We start from the raw sequence: 16,892 nt of genomic DNA, 5'->3' as shown, positions 1-16,892 counted from the left end.
CCCATGATCTAGTCCCGCTTGCAGGAAGGCGAGAATCCGAGACAGACGCAACTCCCGCGGTGCATAACCTCTCGGTCGACACCACTGGAAGAACGTATGCCACACGCGATGGTATATCCTCGCGGAAGACGGTTTCCGAGCTCGTAACATGGTACGCACCACAGAGCTGGAAAACCCCCGGGACCTCAGCATGGCCGTCTCAACAGCCACGCCGTCAAAGACAGCCGAGTCAGGTCCGGGTGAAGGCAAGGACCCTGAGACAGAAGGTCCGGTCGTAGCGGCAACCGCAGAGGACTGTCCACGGACAGACCCTGAAGGTCTGAGAACCAGTGCCGTCTGGGCCACGCGGGAGCTATCAACAGGAGCGTCCCTCCTTCCTGTTTGAATTTCCGGATTACCCGTGGAAGAAGGGAGACCGGAGGGAACAGGTATGCGAACCGGAACGTCCACCGGACGGACAGAGCATCCACCAGAGACGCCCCTTCGTCTCTTGTGCGAGACCCGTACACCGGCAACTTGTTGTTGTGCCGGGACGCCATGAGGTCGATTTCTGGAAGACCCCACCTGTCCACCAGTAGTTGAAAAACGTCCGGGTGCAGGGACCATTCCCCTGGATGAACGTCCTGGCGACTTAGAAAGTCCGCCTCCCAATTTAGCACTCCCGGGATGAAGACCGCTGATATGGCCGGAAGATTGCGCTCCGCCCAAACCAGGATCCGAGAGACCTCTACGAGAGCCGCCCGACTGCGAGTTCCTCCTTGCCTGTTTATGTAGGCCACGGTGGTAGCATTGTCCGACTGGACCTGCACCGGGTGACCCTGGAGAAACCGCTGTGCCTGCAGGAGAGCATTGAAGACCGCACGGAGTTCCAAGATATTTATTGGAAGCTCCGCTTCTGTCGGCGTCCACCTGCCCTGGAACAAGTGTGGACCCGAAACTGCTCCCCAGCCCCGAAGACTGGCGTCCGTTGTCAACAGGACCCAATTTGGAACCCAGAACGGACGTCCCTTGTTGAGGTGGGTCGTCTTTAACCACCACGCAAGGGACAGGCGAACCTCCGGGGTGAGCACAATCGTCTGGAACTTCAGAGACTGAGGCAGCCCGTTCCACTTGGACAGGATCAGGTGCTGCAGAGGTCTGGAGTGAAACTGGGCGTATTCCACCATGTCGAACACCGACACCATGGAGCCCAGTAACCTCATCGCCGAGTGTAAGGACACCCGGCGGCTGTGCAGACAACTGCGCACCCTTGACTGTAAAGCAGAGATCTTGTCCTCCGTCACGAAGATCCTTTGCTGTCCCGAGTCCAATAAGGCTCCAAGATGCAGAATCCTCCGAGACGGGATTAGAGTGGACTTCTGCCAGTTGATTAGCCAGCCGTGCCGTTGCAGCAGTGCAATGGTCAGGTCCAAGTGGTGTAACAGGAGCTCTGGAGATCCTGCCACCAATAACAGGTCGTCCAAGTACGGCAACATGCGGACTCCTTGCAGCCGCAGAGAAGCCGCCATGACCGCCATCACCTTGGTGAAAACACGTGGTGCTGTCGCCAGGCCAAAAGGTAACGCCCGAAACTGGAAGTGGTCGCTGCGGATTGCAAACCGAAGGAACTCTTGATGGCGCAAAAGAATAGGGACATGCAGGTAAGCGTCCTGTATGTCCAATGACACCATGTAGTCCCCAGGTTCCAGCGCCAGAATGATGGACCGTAGGGTCTCCATCCGAAACTTCGGGACCCGCAAAGACTTGTTGAGTGCTTTGAGGTTGAGAATCGGTTGGGTTTCTGTACCAAAAATAGATTTGAATAGAAACCCTGGCCCCTCTGGGAGAATGGAACAGGCACTATAACTCCAGCCTGGAGCATAGTGTGCAATACCTTCCGCAGCTCCGTAGCCTTGTTCCGGTCTGATGGTAGACCCGTGGTGAAGAATCGAGCCGGGGGTCTGTGCCGGAAGGAGAGGGCGTACCCGTGGGAGACCACCTCCAGAACCCAAGTGTCTGTCGTAGTGAACGACCAACACCGGGAGAACTGCAGCAGGCGGCCTCCCACCCTGGGATCCCCCAAGGGGAGACCCGGACCGTCAGGCCGCAGGCTTGTCATCTGGCTTGGGGGCCGGACGTCTGGTACTCCATGCCTGTTTCCGGGGCTTGACCGATTTCTTAGGGCCAGCCTGTCGAGGAAACGACTGTGGTTTGGGCCAGCCCTGGGCCCTAGATGACCGAAAGGACAATGGGTCCAGAACCAGAAGGAGCAGCGGCCGATGGGAGACAAGCAGATTTGGCTGCCGCCAGCGTGGCCACAATCTTATCCAGATCCGGACCGAAGAGAACTTCTCCGGTAAACGGCAACGCTTCCAGACCTTTCTTGGAATCTGCGTCCGCCTTCCAGGATCGCAGCCACAAGGTGCGACGAGCAGCTACCGCTGCTGAAGAAATTCTAGACACCAGAGTACTAATGTCTAGAGCCGCCTCGTTGATGTAGGTGGCCGAATCACGGAGATTGCCAATCAACTCCGCCTGTTCGGCCGGACAGTCGGATTCAAAAGAAGCCTCTAATTAATCCGCCCAGCGCTCCATCGCTCTGGCAACCCAGCAAATGGCCATAGCCGGCCGTGCTGCCCCCCCTGCAAGGGAATAAGCGGACTTCAGGCAGATTTCTACCTTGCGGTCCGTAGCATCCTTAAGGGAGGACATGGATGGCATCGGCAATGTGGCACTACGGACAAGACGGGTCACGTGAGAATCCACCTGTGGAGGGGATTCCCACTTCGCAAAATAATTATCCGCGAACGGATAAGCCACCGCCAGGCGTCTCTGCGGCTGGTATCTTTTGCCAGGTTGTTTCCACGCCTCCTCTAAATGGTCCACCAACTGACCCGAAAGAGGAAAGACTGTGGCATCGCCCTTCACATCTTTGAAAAAGGCATACTTAGATTTAGCCGCTGGGGGAACTTCGTCCTCAATCACCAAGGCTGTGCGGACCGCCCGAATAAGTCCAGGAATATATACTTTGGACTTAGCATCAGCGTCCTTAGTATGGAGAGGTTCCTGATCGTAAGGATCCAGAATCTCCCCATCATCAGACGTCCCTTCGTCATCCTCATAAGGAGCGGACAGAGACGCCACCGGCCTTTTATGAGGCCGCATCACAGACTCCCCTTGCAACACATCCGACAAGTGCTGTACAGAACTCGTCAGGGAGTTAACCCACGCTGGCTCCTGAGAACCCGGGAGCGGGGAAATAGGGAGACTGTGGGGTACCACCAATTGTCGTGGGAACCCCTGCATGGGTGACGACACCACAGACTGCTGGGACAAACCCATCGGAGTAAACGCGGGCTGCGGAGCTAACTGGCCCACTAAAGCTGTTAACGCCTGAGCGAAACAAGCCCAGGGCGGCTCCTGTACCGGTGCTGTAACCGTAATAGGCCGCGCCATGGACAAACACTGCCGGCAAAGGCCCTCCACGCTACCCTCCCCCTCCGCTAACGGTACTTTGCACGTGGTACACTGTAGCCGGAGGGGAAAATCACTTTCAGACATGATGGCACCACGTATGTGACCTCTCTCACCAATTAAGTATTAAATAGGCGAGAGACCACCCTGCAGCACCGCACCGCAAGGGCTTTAGCAGAAATAACAGGGACAGTAATAAAGCTGACAGTTTAGAGAAGAAAAGTTACAGGCAGCGCTAGCACAGTCACATACAATGCAGAGAAATAACAATTCCTGCACTAACAGCGCTGATCACTCAACTACACAGACACAGGGCCTGGTAGGACACAGCGCTGCATACACAGACCTGAGCCACAGCGGAGGAGAGGTATGCGGGGGGACCCAGACCACGATGCTTCCTTCCAGACTTCCAGCAGCGTTCACCATGCATTGCAGAGAAGATGGCCGCCGAGGAGCAGAGAGAAGCTGGCCTGGGGGAGGAGCGCTGACACAGGACCAGTCAGCACAGTGCAGAGAGGGCTGTGTGCAGCGGGGGAGGCGCCGGCTGTGAGACAGGGAAGGCGTGCTCCCCTGGCATGCATTTAACCCCTGGGACGCTGCAGCGCTACCGCTCTGCTGCGGTCCGCTGTCCCAGGGGGTAGTGGAAAGCGCAGGTTCAGTACCTGGCTCCACGCTGCAGCCAGTCCCCAGGGAGCCCCCTGCCTGGGGACTTAGGACCATGTGACCAGCGGGGACCCACCGCGGGACCCCGCTGCTTACCTCTGTCCCCCTTGGATCCGGCCATGGTCCGGAACATCTGGGGTCACCGCTAGCTGTGACCCCAGATGCTCACCAGCATCCCCGGATCGGTACCGGCGTTCTGGTACCGGCGGGGGTGTAGGGAAGACAGCATGGACGTCAGGACTGACTGTCCATGCTGTACATCCAGATGTGCAGCCACAGCTGCACTGAAGAAAGCTTCAGGGGCTCTTCTAGCCCCCACTCCGACAGGTGCACCCGACGCCGGCCGGGCACCAAACTAAACTGAGGTGCCTTGGCCCGGGGGCGGGGTATAGGAGGGGGACCTAGTGCATCCTGGGAGGCTGAAAGCTTAACTCTTTGGTGCCCTGCGACTGACGTCACACCTATACCCCAAGGTATCCTGTGGATACCCTATGGACCCTGAAGTAGAAATGTTATTACAAGTGACTGTAGGCTTTCTCAGGCATTCAAACATGGAACACCACCTATTCCAGAATGGAACACAAGAACACAAGATGACAGGCCAATGGGTATGTGGATACTAGACAGTGGTTTCTAGATCGGATCCATTTACATGTGGCTTCCATGCCAGGGGGTAAGAGGCCTGAAAAGGATCACTCCAGTGCTGTATAGAAGAGCGTTACAAATAACACTCAATTCTATATGGAAGAAGTTCCAGGAAGCCAGTACTGAAAAGATTAGACAAAGTTGAGAGGGAAGATTTTGTTCTATGCACAGTAGACTTCCGGTCTTCAAGTATACTTAAAGACTGAACGTGGCCTCTCATCCTCTATGGGTAGGACTCAATTGAACGTGATGTGCCGTCGGGGCCGCGCAGATATCGGCTATATACGGTAGGTTTAACATCGCAATAGAGGTGCAAGGGAAAACATGCAATGCTGGCGGGTGCTATCTGCCATTCCATAGTCAACTCCCCCATTATTATATGTAAGAGACAGTATTGCCATTTTTACCAAATGCATTTTATATTTTAGCATACAGTATGCAGAGTCACCTTTTAGTGAAAACATTAAACAACGCCCTTTAGTACTATGTTCCACAAAATGGAATTGTGCCTCAGAGAAAGTACTGACAGGCGGCCACCTCTTCACAGCTCCCAGGCCTCCGAAGCGGTGTCAGGGAGGTTACATTCAGTACAGGCTGGTTCTCTATGCCCTTTACATGATGTGGGGGGGGGGGGGGGGGGAGGGGGGGAGGGGGGATAACTATTGTAGTTCTATTTATTGCAAATCGTCAGTAACTGTTCTGCTGCTTTCTAGGAGACAAAAAGGTAAATTGCTGATACAGGTAAAGCCAAAGGGGGACGGATGGACACACAGACACTATCCAGGGGTTACGCTCCACCAAAATTAGGCAGAGCACACATACTGGGACTCTCCCTCCATCCATCCTTACCACCTCATACCACAGCCGGGCAGCTTGAGTTTACATTTACCAAAGAGAAGAGGTAAAACAATGCAAAAACAGAACAGAAAGTGTCACAGCAGAGGACATGCCGGTTAGGTAAGTGTGTGCATCAAAAAAAAACTTCAGAGCAAAGTATTTAACAGTAACAGAATAAACCTCCTTCGCTCCTTCAGCCATCTAAGGAACACACATTACTCTAGGGACAGATCATAGTCTACTAACAGGAAGATCAGGCCCTTCGCCTTCGGAGAGCAGCGTTTGAAGTGTTCTCCTCACAATGGCCACTTCTGCTAAAGCAACAATATGTACTTGAAAATATTAAGAGCGTCTGCAAGAAGCAAACCTAGGTCTCCTCAGTACACGTTCAGCAGAAATCTCACTGTGACTAGGAAAGGCCTATGGCCCAATAACCTGGGCGCGCTAGATGACAGAATGCGGCTGGGAAATAGTCACCTGGCATCAGATACCATTTCTGTTTCTACGGTTCAAAACTAGGAGAAAAAAGGACATACACATGTATAGCGTGGGTTCCATCTGATGGCAGAAATAATGTTGGTAGCGGGATCCAGTCACATGGTTGACAGTTACCATGTCGAAATGGTTCTAAATGTCGACATCAGAATGTCGACATTCTCATAATGTGGATGGTTAGGTTTAGGCTGAGAGAAGAAATTAGGGTGAGGCATTAGGGGGAGGGATAAGGATTAGGGTTAAAAGACTCAGCTAAAACGGCGCTGCGTCAGGTCTGTGCCAGATGGGACGGTCACATGGCCACCGGGACCTGGAAGACGCGCTAGAGCCGGTGCAGCCGTCAGGACCAGGTAAGTGACCGGTGGGACACCAGGGACGTTAGGCTGACACTACCATGTTGACATTTAATCCAGATCTACACTCTCATGTCGACATGATAACTGTCGACCCAACAGACCCCCACCTGCTGGCAGCAAATGATGTATTACAGCATCCAACAAAACAACAAAGAAGAGTGGGACAGAGCGGCCAACTTGTCAAAGCACTTGCCAAGTAGAAGACGGGCTTCCAGGATAACAGAGGCGGATAAAGCCAAGCTAGATCCACAGGAAGCCACCAGGAAAGCCATTATCGTCAGTGCCCCGTGCCATGATGAACCTCTGAAGAGAGACCAGAACTTGCTGGTGAAATAAACATTAAAGAGACGGAGAACCATCCACCTCGCACAAATCCTCACTTGTAGCTAAAAGGTAAAGAATAGCAAAGCACGTCATTGCCCAGTTTCAGAGTGTGAATCATTTTACTGGTAACGAAGAACAGGACTGGGAGGCAGAAGTTTTTGTTTTATAGAAAACATCCACTCTTCTCGGCTTTCTGGCATAATATGCCATAAAATACACATGTAAGCCGGGTCACTGCACTCACACAGCAATAATAGCAATTACCAGCTGCTAAAGAACAAGTGCTCTAAGCGTATGAACTCAGGTCAGCGGGCGATCGCTATCCGGCTCACGCTGGGACCCCTACATGAGGCAACGCTGCTCGCAGACAAATCAGGAAGCAGCCTGAGAGCAGAGACCTCACTGCACGAGCCACTTCCCTGCATTACAGTAAAGGAGTCTGTACCAGCTACAGTATATTAAGGGGAGTATTTTTACGCAGATACAAGATTACAGTCCGAGGCGAGGTCATCATTCACTCACATTTGCAGATAATGACACCTACATGTACATACTGTACGTGTATGGTACAGCGCGAGTACAATATATGTGGAATACACAATGTATAGCACTGCATACAGCACACCCAGATTAGAGGTCACCGCATTGTACACTAGAGATAGACACGTTTCTAGACCCCCCCCCCCCCCACTCCTTACAAGCCTAGACCATCAGATTACTACAAGTGACCTTTGGATGCAGATAAACATTACAGCTATACCCTGTACTGTAGGCAAAACAGTGTCAGCATTTATAGTCGCTACTGTTGTGTAGTTTATTTATTTTATTATCTAAGACCATCTCTGTAGCCACTGACGGCCATGTCGGTAAGAGGATACAGTGTTTTTATGGAGGGCAGAACCGATCCTCAGGAAGAAAGAAGCTCTTCTCTATGTTCTCTATTCTGGGTAACCACACGTACAAGTTATGCAGGTGCTCAGTGGAACAGGGAAGGTACTCCCAGTAACCGGTAGTAAATACCCCATGTAGAAGGCAGTGATAGACGTCACACTCTGGGCACTGATCGGACTGCTATATAGACCAGAAATAAAAGGGTTGTGTTTATAATATCCCTATCAATGGGCAAATCAGACAACTGTGGTGACGACGCAGCAAATTAATTATTAGAATATATAAGGATCACTCTCTCTCTCTCCACTTACCCGTCTCCTCAAACCCCCATATGGAACAACCCTTCCTTCCCACCAGGCCTCTCACCTACCATGGCATTATCTGGTCCAGAGCGGGTATTTCCTGCCTTCGTCACATTATAGGGCAATTCGCCCCTCAATCGTTTACTGATATTCAGGAACAATACGGTATTCCCAACTCGCTACACTACCAATATTTGCAAATTCGCCACTTTATCACCTCTTTATCTTCCACTACCTCACCTCGAAATCCCTCTCCTATAGAAAGATACTGCATCCACCGATCTACTGACAAGGGTACTATGGGGGGTCATTCAGACCCGGTCGTTAGCGCCGATGCGCTCGGACCGGGTCGATGTCCCCCCACAGAGCATGCGCACGACGGCACCGTTGTGCGCATGCGTGAGACCTCGATCCAAAGGGGGTCTCGATCCAAAGGGGGCGAGCTGTCGGTGTTGATTGACAGCTTGCCCCGTTTGGAAGGCGGGCCGGGAGGGTGGCAGCCCAAACGGAGGCGTTCCCATGGGAACGCCTACCGTTTGGGGGCGGCCCCACTGACATCACTAGTGATGTCAGTGGAGAGCTTCCGGCTCAGACAGAGCCAGAAGCTCTCCGGGGCTTCCGACAAGGGAGACCCTACCCTAGGGTCTCGTCGTAAGCTCCGATGGTCATGATGGTCTCTGACCATCGCGACCATCACCGGAGCGGTCGTTAGAGCTGTGGGTGTTAACCCACAGCCTAACGACCGCAACAGAGGCGGCCGGTCAGGATGCAAGTGGCCGCCCAGTTTCTGAGCGACCGCTTGCATCCTCCGACCGCCTCTGAATGAGGCCCCATATCTTTTCTTTACCATTCTATATTGGCCTCGGAATCCCCCTTATCCTCGACACACGAACTAGCATGGGAGGCAGATTTGGGATACCCATTGGGCGATGACGTCTGGGAGACAATATATCTTACTATTTCTAAATGTTCCATTAGTGTGGCAATCAAAGAAAACTCATATAAAGTACTCACCAGATGGTATTTAGTCCCGGAACGCCTCCATCATTTGTACCCCGACACCTCTAACCTGTGCTGGAGGCAATGTGGTCATGTCGGCACATTTTTCCATATTTGGTGATCATGCCCAAAAATAGTCCCATTCTGGAATATGGTCTGCTCCCTCATATCATCTGTTGTTACCCTGCCTTTCTCCCTTTCCCTCGCCAACATTTTACTCTGTGTCCCGGTTGACCAGGTTTCCAAAGATGCTAACAAATTAATTCTCCACATCTCCTGTGCAGCCAAATACCAACTGGCACGCACCTGGAAAAAAATTAATACCCCATCTGAACCAGAACTTTTAAATAGAATCTGGTTTGTTTCTAAAATGGAGTATACTACCAGCCTCTTGAATAACTCAGTGCATAAATTTCATTCATTTTGGTCTCCCTGGTACTCCTCCCAGGCAATTCCTCTCCCAGGTCTTTCATGAATCATGTCCCCTTTATCTACTTCCGATGGTTTCATGTTTTCGTTTATTATTTTACGCCATGTTGTCCCGACTCGCTTATATACTTCCCCCCTCCTCCTTTTTTACCTTCTATACTTTCCCTTCATTCCGAATGTCTTCTGATTGAACTTTTAATTTTTACCACATTTTACCAATGTTGTTATGAATACTTAAGATAATTTTTCTCTCAATTTCAAATTAACTGAAGTATTTTTTCTATTGTGATGACACCGGTATATTCTTTCTATACGACTATATATATTGTTTTTGAATAATATATCTATTGTGACACCGGATTGTACTGTCGTTTACCTCTAATTCTAATAAACGATAAAAAAATATATTATATATATATATATATATATATATATATATATATATATGGATCAATACATATCTGAAGAACTAGGCTAGAAGAACGCTCTTCTCGCACTTCAATATACTTACGCGGATCATTCTCAAAAGTGCCTCAAATTTTAATACAATGAGCTGATGTAACGAGGCCACCTGAGGACATACTGGTGTGCCTCATACCTGTACGTTTCCTCACCACCTATACAGGACAGTAACTGGTCTCGGTAAAGGGAAGGACCTCCCAATTATTGACAAAGGTTGCTATGTACTATTATATAGCGATATGGTAAATGGACATTACAGGGCGAGTTGGTGATTATACTCGGATGCCGGAGCTCTGTCACTAGGTGATAGAACAGGGGTACACGGGTAAACAAAGATCAAACATACAAACTATATGGCTGCATATTTAGTATTGTCCTCAGCTGCTACCAGTAATCAACAATAACCATATTGTATATTGTGTAATGTGTACAACGATAGACGGATAACTAGTACTTGCAATGTTCATTAACAAGCAAACCAGGAGATTCTTATTACTAATGTGAAACGTGCAACAACATAAAAAAAACCTACAATGTGATATAACCCTGCACCAAATAAAAAAAGAAAAATAGTTTGAAAAAAGAAAAGAAAAAAAACACTTAAATCATATAGAACCTAAATAAACAAATAAAAAAGCATAGGAGTGTTACAATGCTAGATTACCCAGAGGCTACAATAAGCAGTGAGGCTGTATACATAAGCAACAAGATGGGACAGAGGCAGCCAGTGACCCAATGACAAGCCCAGTAGTGTCTGATAGCTCATGCAGGTAAGAGGAGAGCAGGGGTTATGTGGAAACAGGCCACCTTTGTATAAGGATCTCGGATTTTTCCAGGAGTCCAGGTCTGGAATTAAAAAGGAAAAATGTGGAGAGAGAAAGAGGCAGACAAAGAATTATCAAGCAGCAGATAGTCTTCTGGTCCATCAACCTCGTAAAAGCAGCTACACGTCAGTCAGATGCAGATTGTTAGACCACATACAATTATATTCATATAATGAGAAGTGCAATAGGATATAATGCAGGACATACGGCTTATGGTGGCCACACGTGGTCTGACGTCGCAGGCGGTAATGGGCAGCTGGCCCTGTGTTGTCGCATGCTTGGGCTGAACTGACTATCATGCACCTACACTAATCTCATTGACATGTAACAGCTTGTTATAAAACATCCTGATTAGTGCAAGTAGACGATGACCACTAACGGCCGGTGTGTGTGTGTGTTCGGGATCTTCTTCTGACAACACTAACATGCCCCAGTCCTGATATCCTCTCCTCCAACATGCCCACCTATGCGAGTGGCTTAACTGGACAATGGGCCTGATTCAGCAAGGAACGCAGTTGCGCACACAATCGGTCGATTCAGAACTGCGTCCGCAGAGGCTACACAGACAAACGACAGAGTGAAGTAAGTGCTGTTTGTGGGTGGTGACCGTGCGAATGCAGGCTTGCCAGTGCGTTTCAACGCCGTTGCATGGGCATGCATAAATTATCCACTGCGATACCAGACGCCTCCTGAGTACTCATAGCGTGCACAGAAGTGAGCAATTCCTTAGTGAGGTCTGGGCTTCCTAAATTGTGCGTCTGGGTCCGATGTTACCGATTGTTTCGCCATGTTGAGCAAGTGTACAGATGTCAGTAAGGGGAAGTGGGCGTCCTTATGTCAGGCTGCGGCCGCAATGCGAATGCAAACATTTATATAGCACCACTGATGTTAGCAATTACGTGCGTACAAGCAGAATAGCGATCCTTGCTAAATCAGGCCCAATGTTACTCTGTGCTCATGGCAGGAACAGTACACGTGTGACCACCATCTGACCTGCAGAGTGTAGATATAAAGCCCAAACTAAGGATTTTGTCAACGATTTCTAAGCCAGTGAACGGTCGCTTCCATTTTTGTAGCAAGATGCAAATATACAAACTTTGGAAGACATGGTCACCCCCTGATACATTTGTGAACACGTTACACTTCAGGATGGATTCCTTATTAGAAGATACTCTGGGCAATAATACCCCTTTCAGACAGAAAACCAAAATTATTGGGTCAAACATTTCTACCCGGTAATTTGCTGATCAACACGAGTATTTCTTCTGTCTGAGAGTCCAACCGGGTTGAAATTACCAGGGGGGAGGGGGGCTCATCCCGGGTCTTCGACCCAGGAATTTACCAGGGTCGGAGACCCTGGAATTTCGACCCGGGCTGACCCTTTCAGACAGAAGAAATACCCGTGTTAATCAGCAAATTACCGGGTTGAAATGTTTGACCCGGTAATTTACTCTTCTGTCTGAACGGGGGTTCAAGCTGGGAACGGCAAAACGACCTAGCACGCAAATGCGGGAAAAAGCCAGCTTTGTTGGAGGGGAAATTCTGTCTGAAAGTGGCGTAACATAACCCTCAAAAGCCCTAGTATACTATTAAAGTAATACAGAAAAACACAAGGGAGTAGATTTACTAAAATCGGGTTGTCAAAGCTTTGACCGATGGTTTTTAAAACGGCAATAGAAATCAGCGTGGCTTAGCATTTATTTCTATTGCAGTTTTACATATATGGAGGCGATTCAATTCAGCGCAATGTGAATAGTACCAGGAAGGAGTTCCTGGAGCTATTAAAATTGACCGCACTGCTAAGTCCAACTAGCGGATTTCTGCTCGCACCCTCTTGCGATGCCAACAGAAATCAGACTTAAGTGCCGGCCACGATGCTGTTTTCCGGCTTATAGCGACGATAAAAGCATCGCGGCCAGCACTTAAGTCAGAGAATGCCGGATACCGCAACTTAACACCCAGCTTAAAGTGTGGTAACTGGTATCTCCCGACTAAGTACAGGGCACTACGGGGACAATTGAATAGCTCTGGGAACTTCTTCCTGGCGCTATTCACAACTTGCTGAACTGAAACGCCCCCGACAAGTCAAATGATGATGATCAGCAGTTTTGACAACCTGCTCTTTGTAAATCTAAACAGAAAGCTACAACATACAATTACAGGCTTAGATATGTCAAAATAACACCACTGCTAATATACACACATAGCATGCCCCACCCTAAACTAAAAAAAGTATAACTTTAAGAGTCAGCGAAAGGTCTTTATAAGCCATTCCATACAGGTTAGGTTCTCAATACAAGGGTTTGCCCACTAGAGTACTGCCTTTTTAATATCTACCCCCTCTACCCTGAGAGGTGAGCCCTTTCCTCTCAAACACCCTCTAACACTGTTGTCTCTATATGAAGTCTGATATCCAAGCATATTCAGAACATAGTCACAAGCTAGGTTGGTTTATAGAATGAGCCGATGACCACAGTTGTTGGGTTTGGTAGATTAGGCAGATGTAAGTGGAGTCAATAGACAAGAGGAGCAGACAGAATCAAGGGAGCAAGACAACTATACTCAAGCAATAAGCAGGAGATGGCCATCTACAGGACCACACAGGAAATGGACAACGATCCAAGATGGATTGCTGTGAGGTGGTTTTGACCATCTCGGTTAAAGGCGACGGATGGTCTCTGCTTACTGGGGTTGAATTGCAAGTCGATGCCAAACACCAACTTTTGTCAGAGAAGCAGCCCTGGACCAGCCCGGGAAAGAGCCTGGGCACATGGGCAGTCATTCCCTCCTCTGCTCCAGTCTGTTTCTAACAGCAGAAGGGAACATGGGCAGAACCTCGCATGATAATCAATATTCACTACAGAAGCCTGTGCCGTGCTCTCACTGTCTTTCCAAAGCAGAAAGCAGATGACAGAGCAGGGATAGAGGAAAGTGGGGAATGTTCTATTTATCTACTGCTACAACAACCGCCTCGCAAAGACTGAAACACAGTCATGTTTACTGCAACAGCATTTGCTATAGAGATCTACAATCCTCTGTTCAGTTGTCAAAACTGGAACAAAGAGAATGATTGAAGCCATGTGCACATAACCAGTAGCAGATCATTCAAACCTCCCAGGACAAAGTGTACAGTCCTCGTTCTGAGAGGAAGCACAGCCATCCGATCAGGTGCTCTGCATTCAATACAAACCTCCCATCTGAGCACCTTGTACACCAGAGCTGACAGTAAAATGGAAGGGGACCCCTACAGAAGTGCTACACTAGAGGTGCTCAGTAAAAATAAAATTGGGGAATTAAACTACATTCGTTAGCTACTAATGTCCTTATGTACATATAAATGTGCGGCCCTTCTAAGGCGATGTACACATCAGAATAATGCGTTTCCCAGTTTACAGGGGCGACTGATGGAACGATATTGCGGCCGCCCATACGCACGGAACGATACAGTGCGCAGGGTCGTACACGATATCTTCTGACCTGTCGTGCAGCATATACAACCGGTGGGAGTGAGCAATCGGGGGTACGCACAGTGCGATACGCATAATATATTGTTCCAATTTGCCTGGAAACATCGCTCTAGTCTAGTGTGTAACCAGCACAAATGTTTGAGGTTGTAGTTTATCAGCTTATCTACTGAGGCTCTTGGGGGACAGAAATTATGAGTTAGGTTTCCACCTAGTAACTAGGGCACAGGAAAATGCAAGGACTGACTCATCCCTCTTATAACTTTCTGCTACTTCAGGCCTGGCCAACCTGTGGCTCTCCAGCTGTTGTGAAACTACAAGTCCCAGCATGCCCTGCCATGGTTTTGCTATTAGGAAATGTTGAAACTGTGGCAGGGCATGCTGGGACTTGTAGTTTCACAACAGCTGGAGAGCCTCAGGTTGGCCAGGCCTGTGCTAACTTCCTCAGTTCAAAATGATCCCACCTGCAGCCACAAAAAGGGATTTAAGGGAAAAGTAGAAAAGCTACTCTTTGCTCCTGCAAACCTGGTCTGCCTCTGCGCCATGACCGCCCTGCCCGGGTGTGTGGTCTGTGGGCAGAGAACCAGTACCTTTACAAGAGAATAGGTCTTTCATATTGCCATCTTAATCCAGCAGTAGGTCAACTGAGAGGAAGCTGCATGACCTTCCTTAGGTCTCTACAGAGCAAAGGGGTCAATTTACTAAGCAGTGTTAGGAGACAGAGTGAAAAGTGATAAGAAAGTGATAAGGTGCCAGCCAATCAGCTCCCAACTGTCATTTTTCAAACACAGCCTGTGAGATGACAGTTGGGAGCTGATTGGCTGGTACACTTTTCATTCTGTCTCCTAACACTGCTTAGTAAATAGACCTCAAAGCAACATAACTCCTGAGTAATGGGCAGATAGAGCCACGAGACTTGCACAAAGAGAAGTAGTACAGTGACGTGAAGTACTGCCTCATTGAGATTCCTATGGAGAGGGCAATATTATAGTAGGACTAGTTTCTCGGGCGTTGTGAAAGTCTGATGCACCAGAGACCACAAATGAATGCATTTTGGAGCACATGTGAAACTACGTGTAATAGAACACAAAATTATTTTGTTCTGAGGGAGGAAGCCTTTGTCAAAAAAAAAAAACCACGTAGGGCTAAATGTAATACGTTCCCATCTTCAGCCGCTTGCGGGGATTTATGAGAGTCTCGCTGTATTTTAAAGTGGCAATCATTTTAAAAAGGTTAAACCAGCCTGGTTTAGCCTTTAAAGAGGATTGCCATTTTAAAAACACGGGTAGACTCGCAAAAATTCCCCGCATTGGCTGAAGATGGGAACCTATTACATCTAGCCCTGAATATTACGATTCACTCGTTTTTAGTTATGGAGGGCTTTCAGTTTCAAAACAGATTAGGAGGGGTCATTCCAGCATGGGCATCAGGACTCCCAGCATTCCGCAGTCCATGAATGATCTAGTGTTTCTGGGACATCCAGGATGAAAAAACATTTTGGTGTCAATTCTGGAGATGAAAGAAGTGTTCAGACAAATCATCTTTAATTATCTTCTTCAGTTCTAGCCCAAAGAGCCACTCCCCTGATAAAAAGCAGCAAAGACAGGGACCTTTGGCACGTATAGTCTGCTGAGCAACAGACTAGGATTGCCACCAGCGAGTTGGTTGAGTATCTGGCTGCCAGGAAAACAGGATCAAGCACCATTATCAGAGACACAGGCAGCTGTACAGAGGCCTAATTGTCCTATAGGTCATTTATCTTGGCATTTAACAAAGAGATAACTGTGGATCACTAAAGGTGGGTAGGTACACACTGCAAAGATGTATCCGCAGATCGAGTGATCTGCAGATATATCTGTAGACGACGGTCGTTCATATACACTGAACGGCCATCATCTCCCAGGCAGTCGCTGCATGTGTACGGGTGATCGGCTGATCGCCTATACACACTTGCCAAGGGTGTAGCCATGTTTCAGCATTAAGTTATTTAAAAAAAAAAAAAAGTATCCTGCTTCAACAGCTGGTGAAATGCTGTGGCCTGTTAGGGGCTGAAGTAACCACACTGACAATAAACTGCTGTACAGAAGTCTGCAAGATATTTCCCTACACCTGCCCCAGGATTAGACAGCTGCGTATAAACAGCCTGGATACTACCAGGCACTTTACTGTACTGATTTCCCCGAGCTGGTTCCTGCTGTGTGAAAAAACAACATTTAAGAACAAAAAGTGGTTTATTCTACTAAATAAGGCCAGAATAAAAACGATGTACAAGTTTAGATCTGTGTGATAACAACGTTCTTCTAACAGCAGTTTTATAAAATACTCCTGTTTGTGTATCTGACATCGCATTGATCACAATTACACAAATCCATTGGGTCGATTTTGGACAGATACTGACGTGCTGCCAGCAATTACTGAATAATGACTTCTGCGCCCAGCACTTACTGGAAGGGGAACTAATGTTTTCTCTGCAGCTGCGACACTGCATCTCAGGTTGAAAAATGTTCCACCAATTAGAGGAAAACCACAAAACAAACAATGAATTCAGATACTATGATATATCCAGATGTCCATCCTGGGAACGCTCAGACTACTCCTCCCATCATGCACAAAGACTATGCTGTGGGTGATGAGAGTCTAAGCTTGGCCTGTGCTGACTCTCAGCCCTCTTGGTTTATGTCAATACATCATATAAAGTGTTGGGCAGGTGTTGCATATATCAGCCATCTAAACGTTTCTCTAGGTAAC

General features: G+C 48.5%; 1 protein-coding gene across 4 annotated transcripts in view; it reads right to left on the bottom strand.

Moving 5' to 3' along the window:
- The window catches only part of DNM1L (dynamin 1L), a 56,548-nt gene that overhangs the window by 31,301 nt on the left and 8,355 nt on the right, over positions 1–16,892 (bottom strand). For 2 of the 4 annotated variants that reach the window (XM_088478282.1, XM_088478284.1), the window contains exon 3: positions 10,664–10,702. The exons of the other annotated variants lie outside the window; for them this stretch is intronic. In XM_088478282.1, the coding sequence (XP_088334408.1) occupies positions 10,664–10,702 (39 nt within the window). The remainder of the gene's footprint in view (positions 1–10,663; positions 10,703–16,892) is intronic. 4 annotated transcript variants of the gene reach the window in all.

Source organism: Taudactylus pleione, unplaced genomic scaffold (genome assembly GCF_031769625.1).
Source record: "Taudactylus pleione unplaced genomic scaffold, aTauple2 ptg000212l, whole genome shotgun sequence".
NCBI lineage: Eukaryota > Metazoa > Chordata > Amphibia > Anura > Myobatrachidae > Taudactylus > Taudactylus pleione.
Note: the sequence above shows the minus strand (reverse complement) of the source record. Positions and strands in the feature narration are given on the sequence as shown.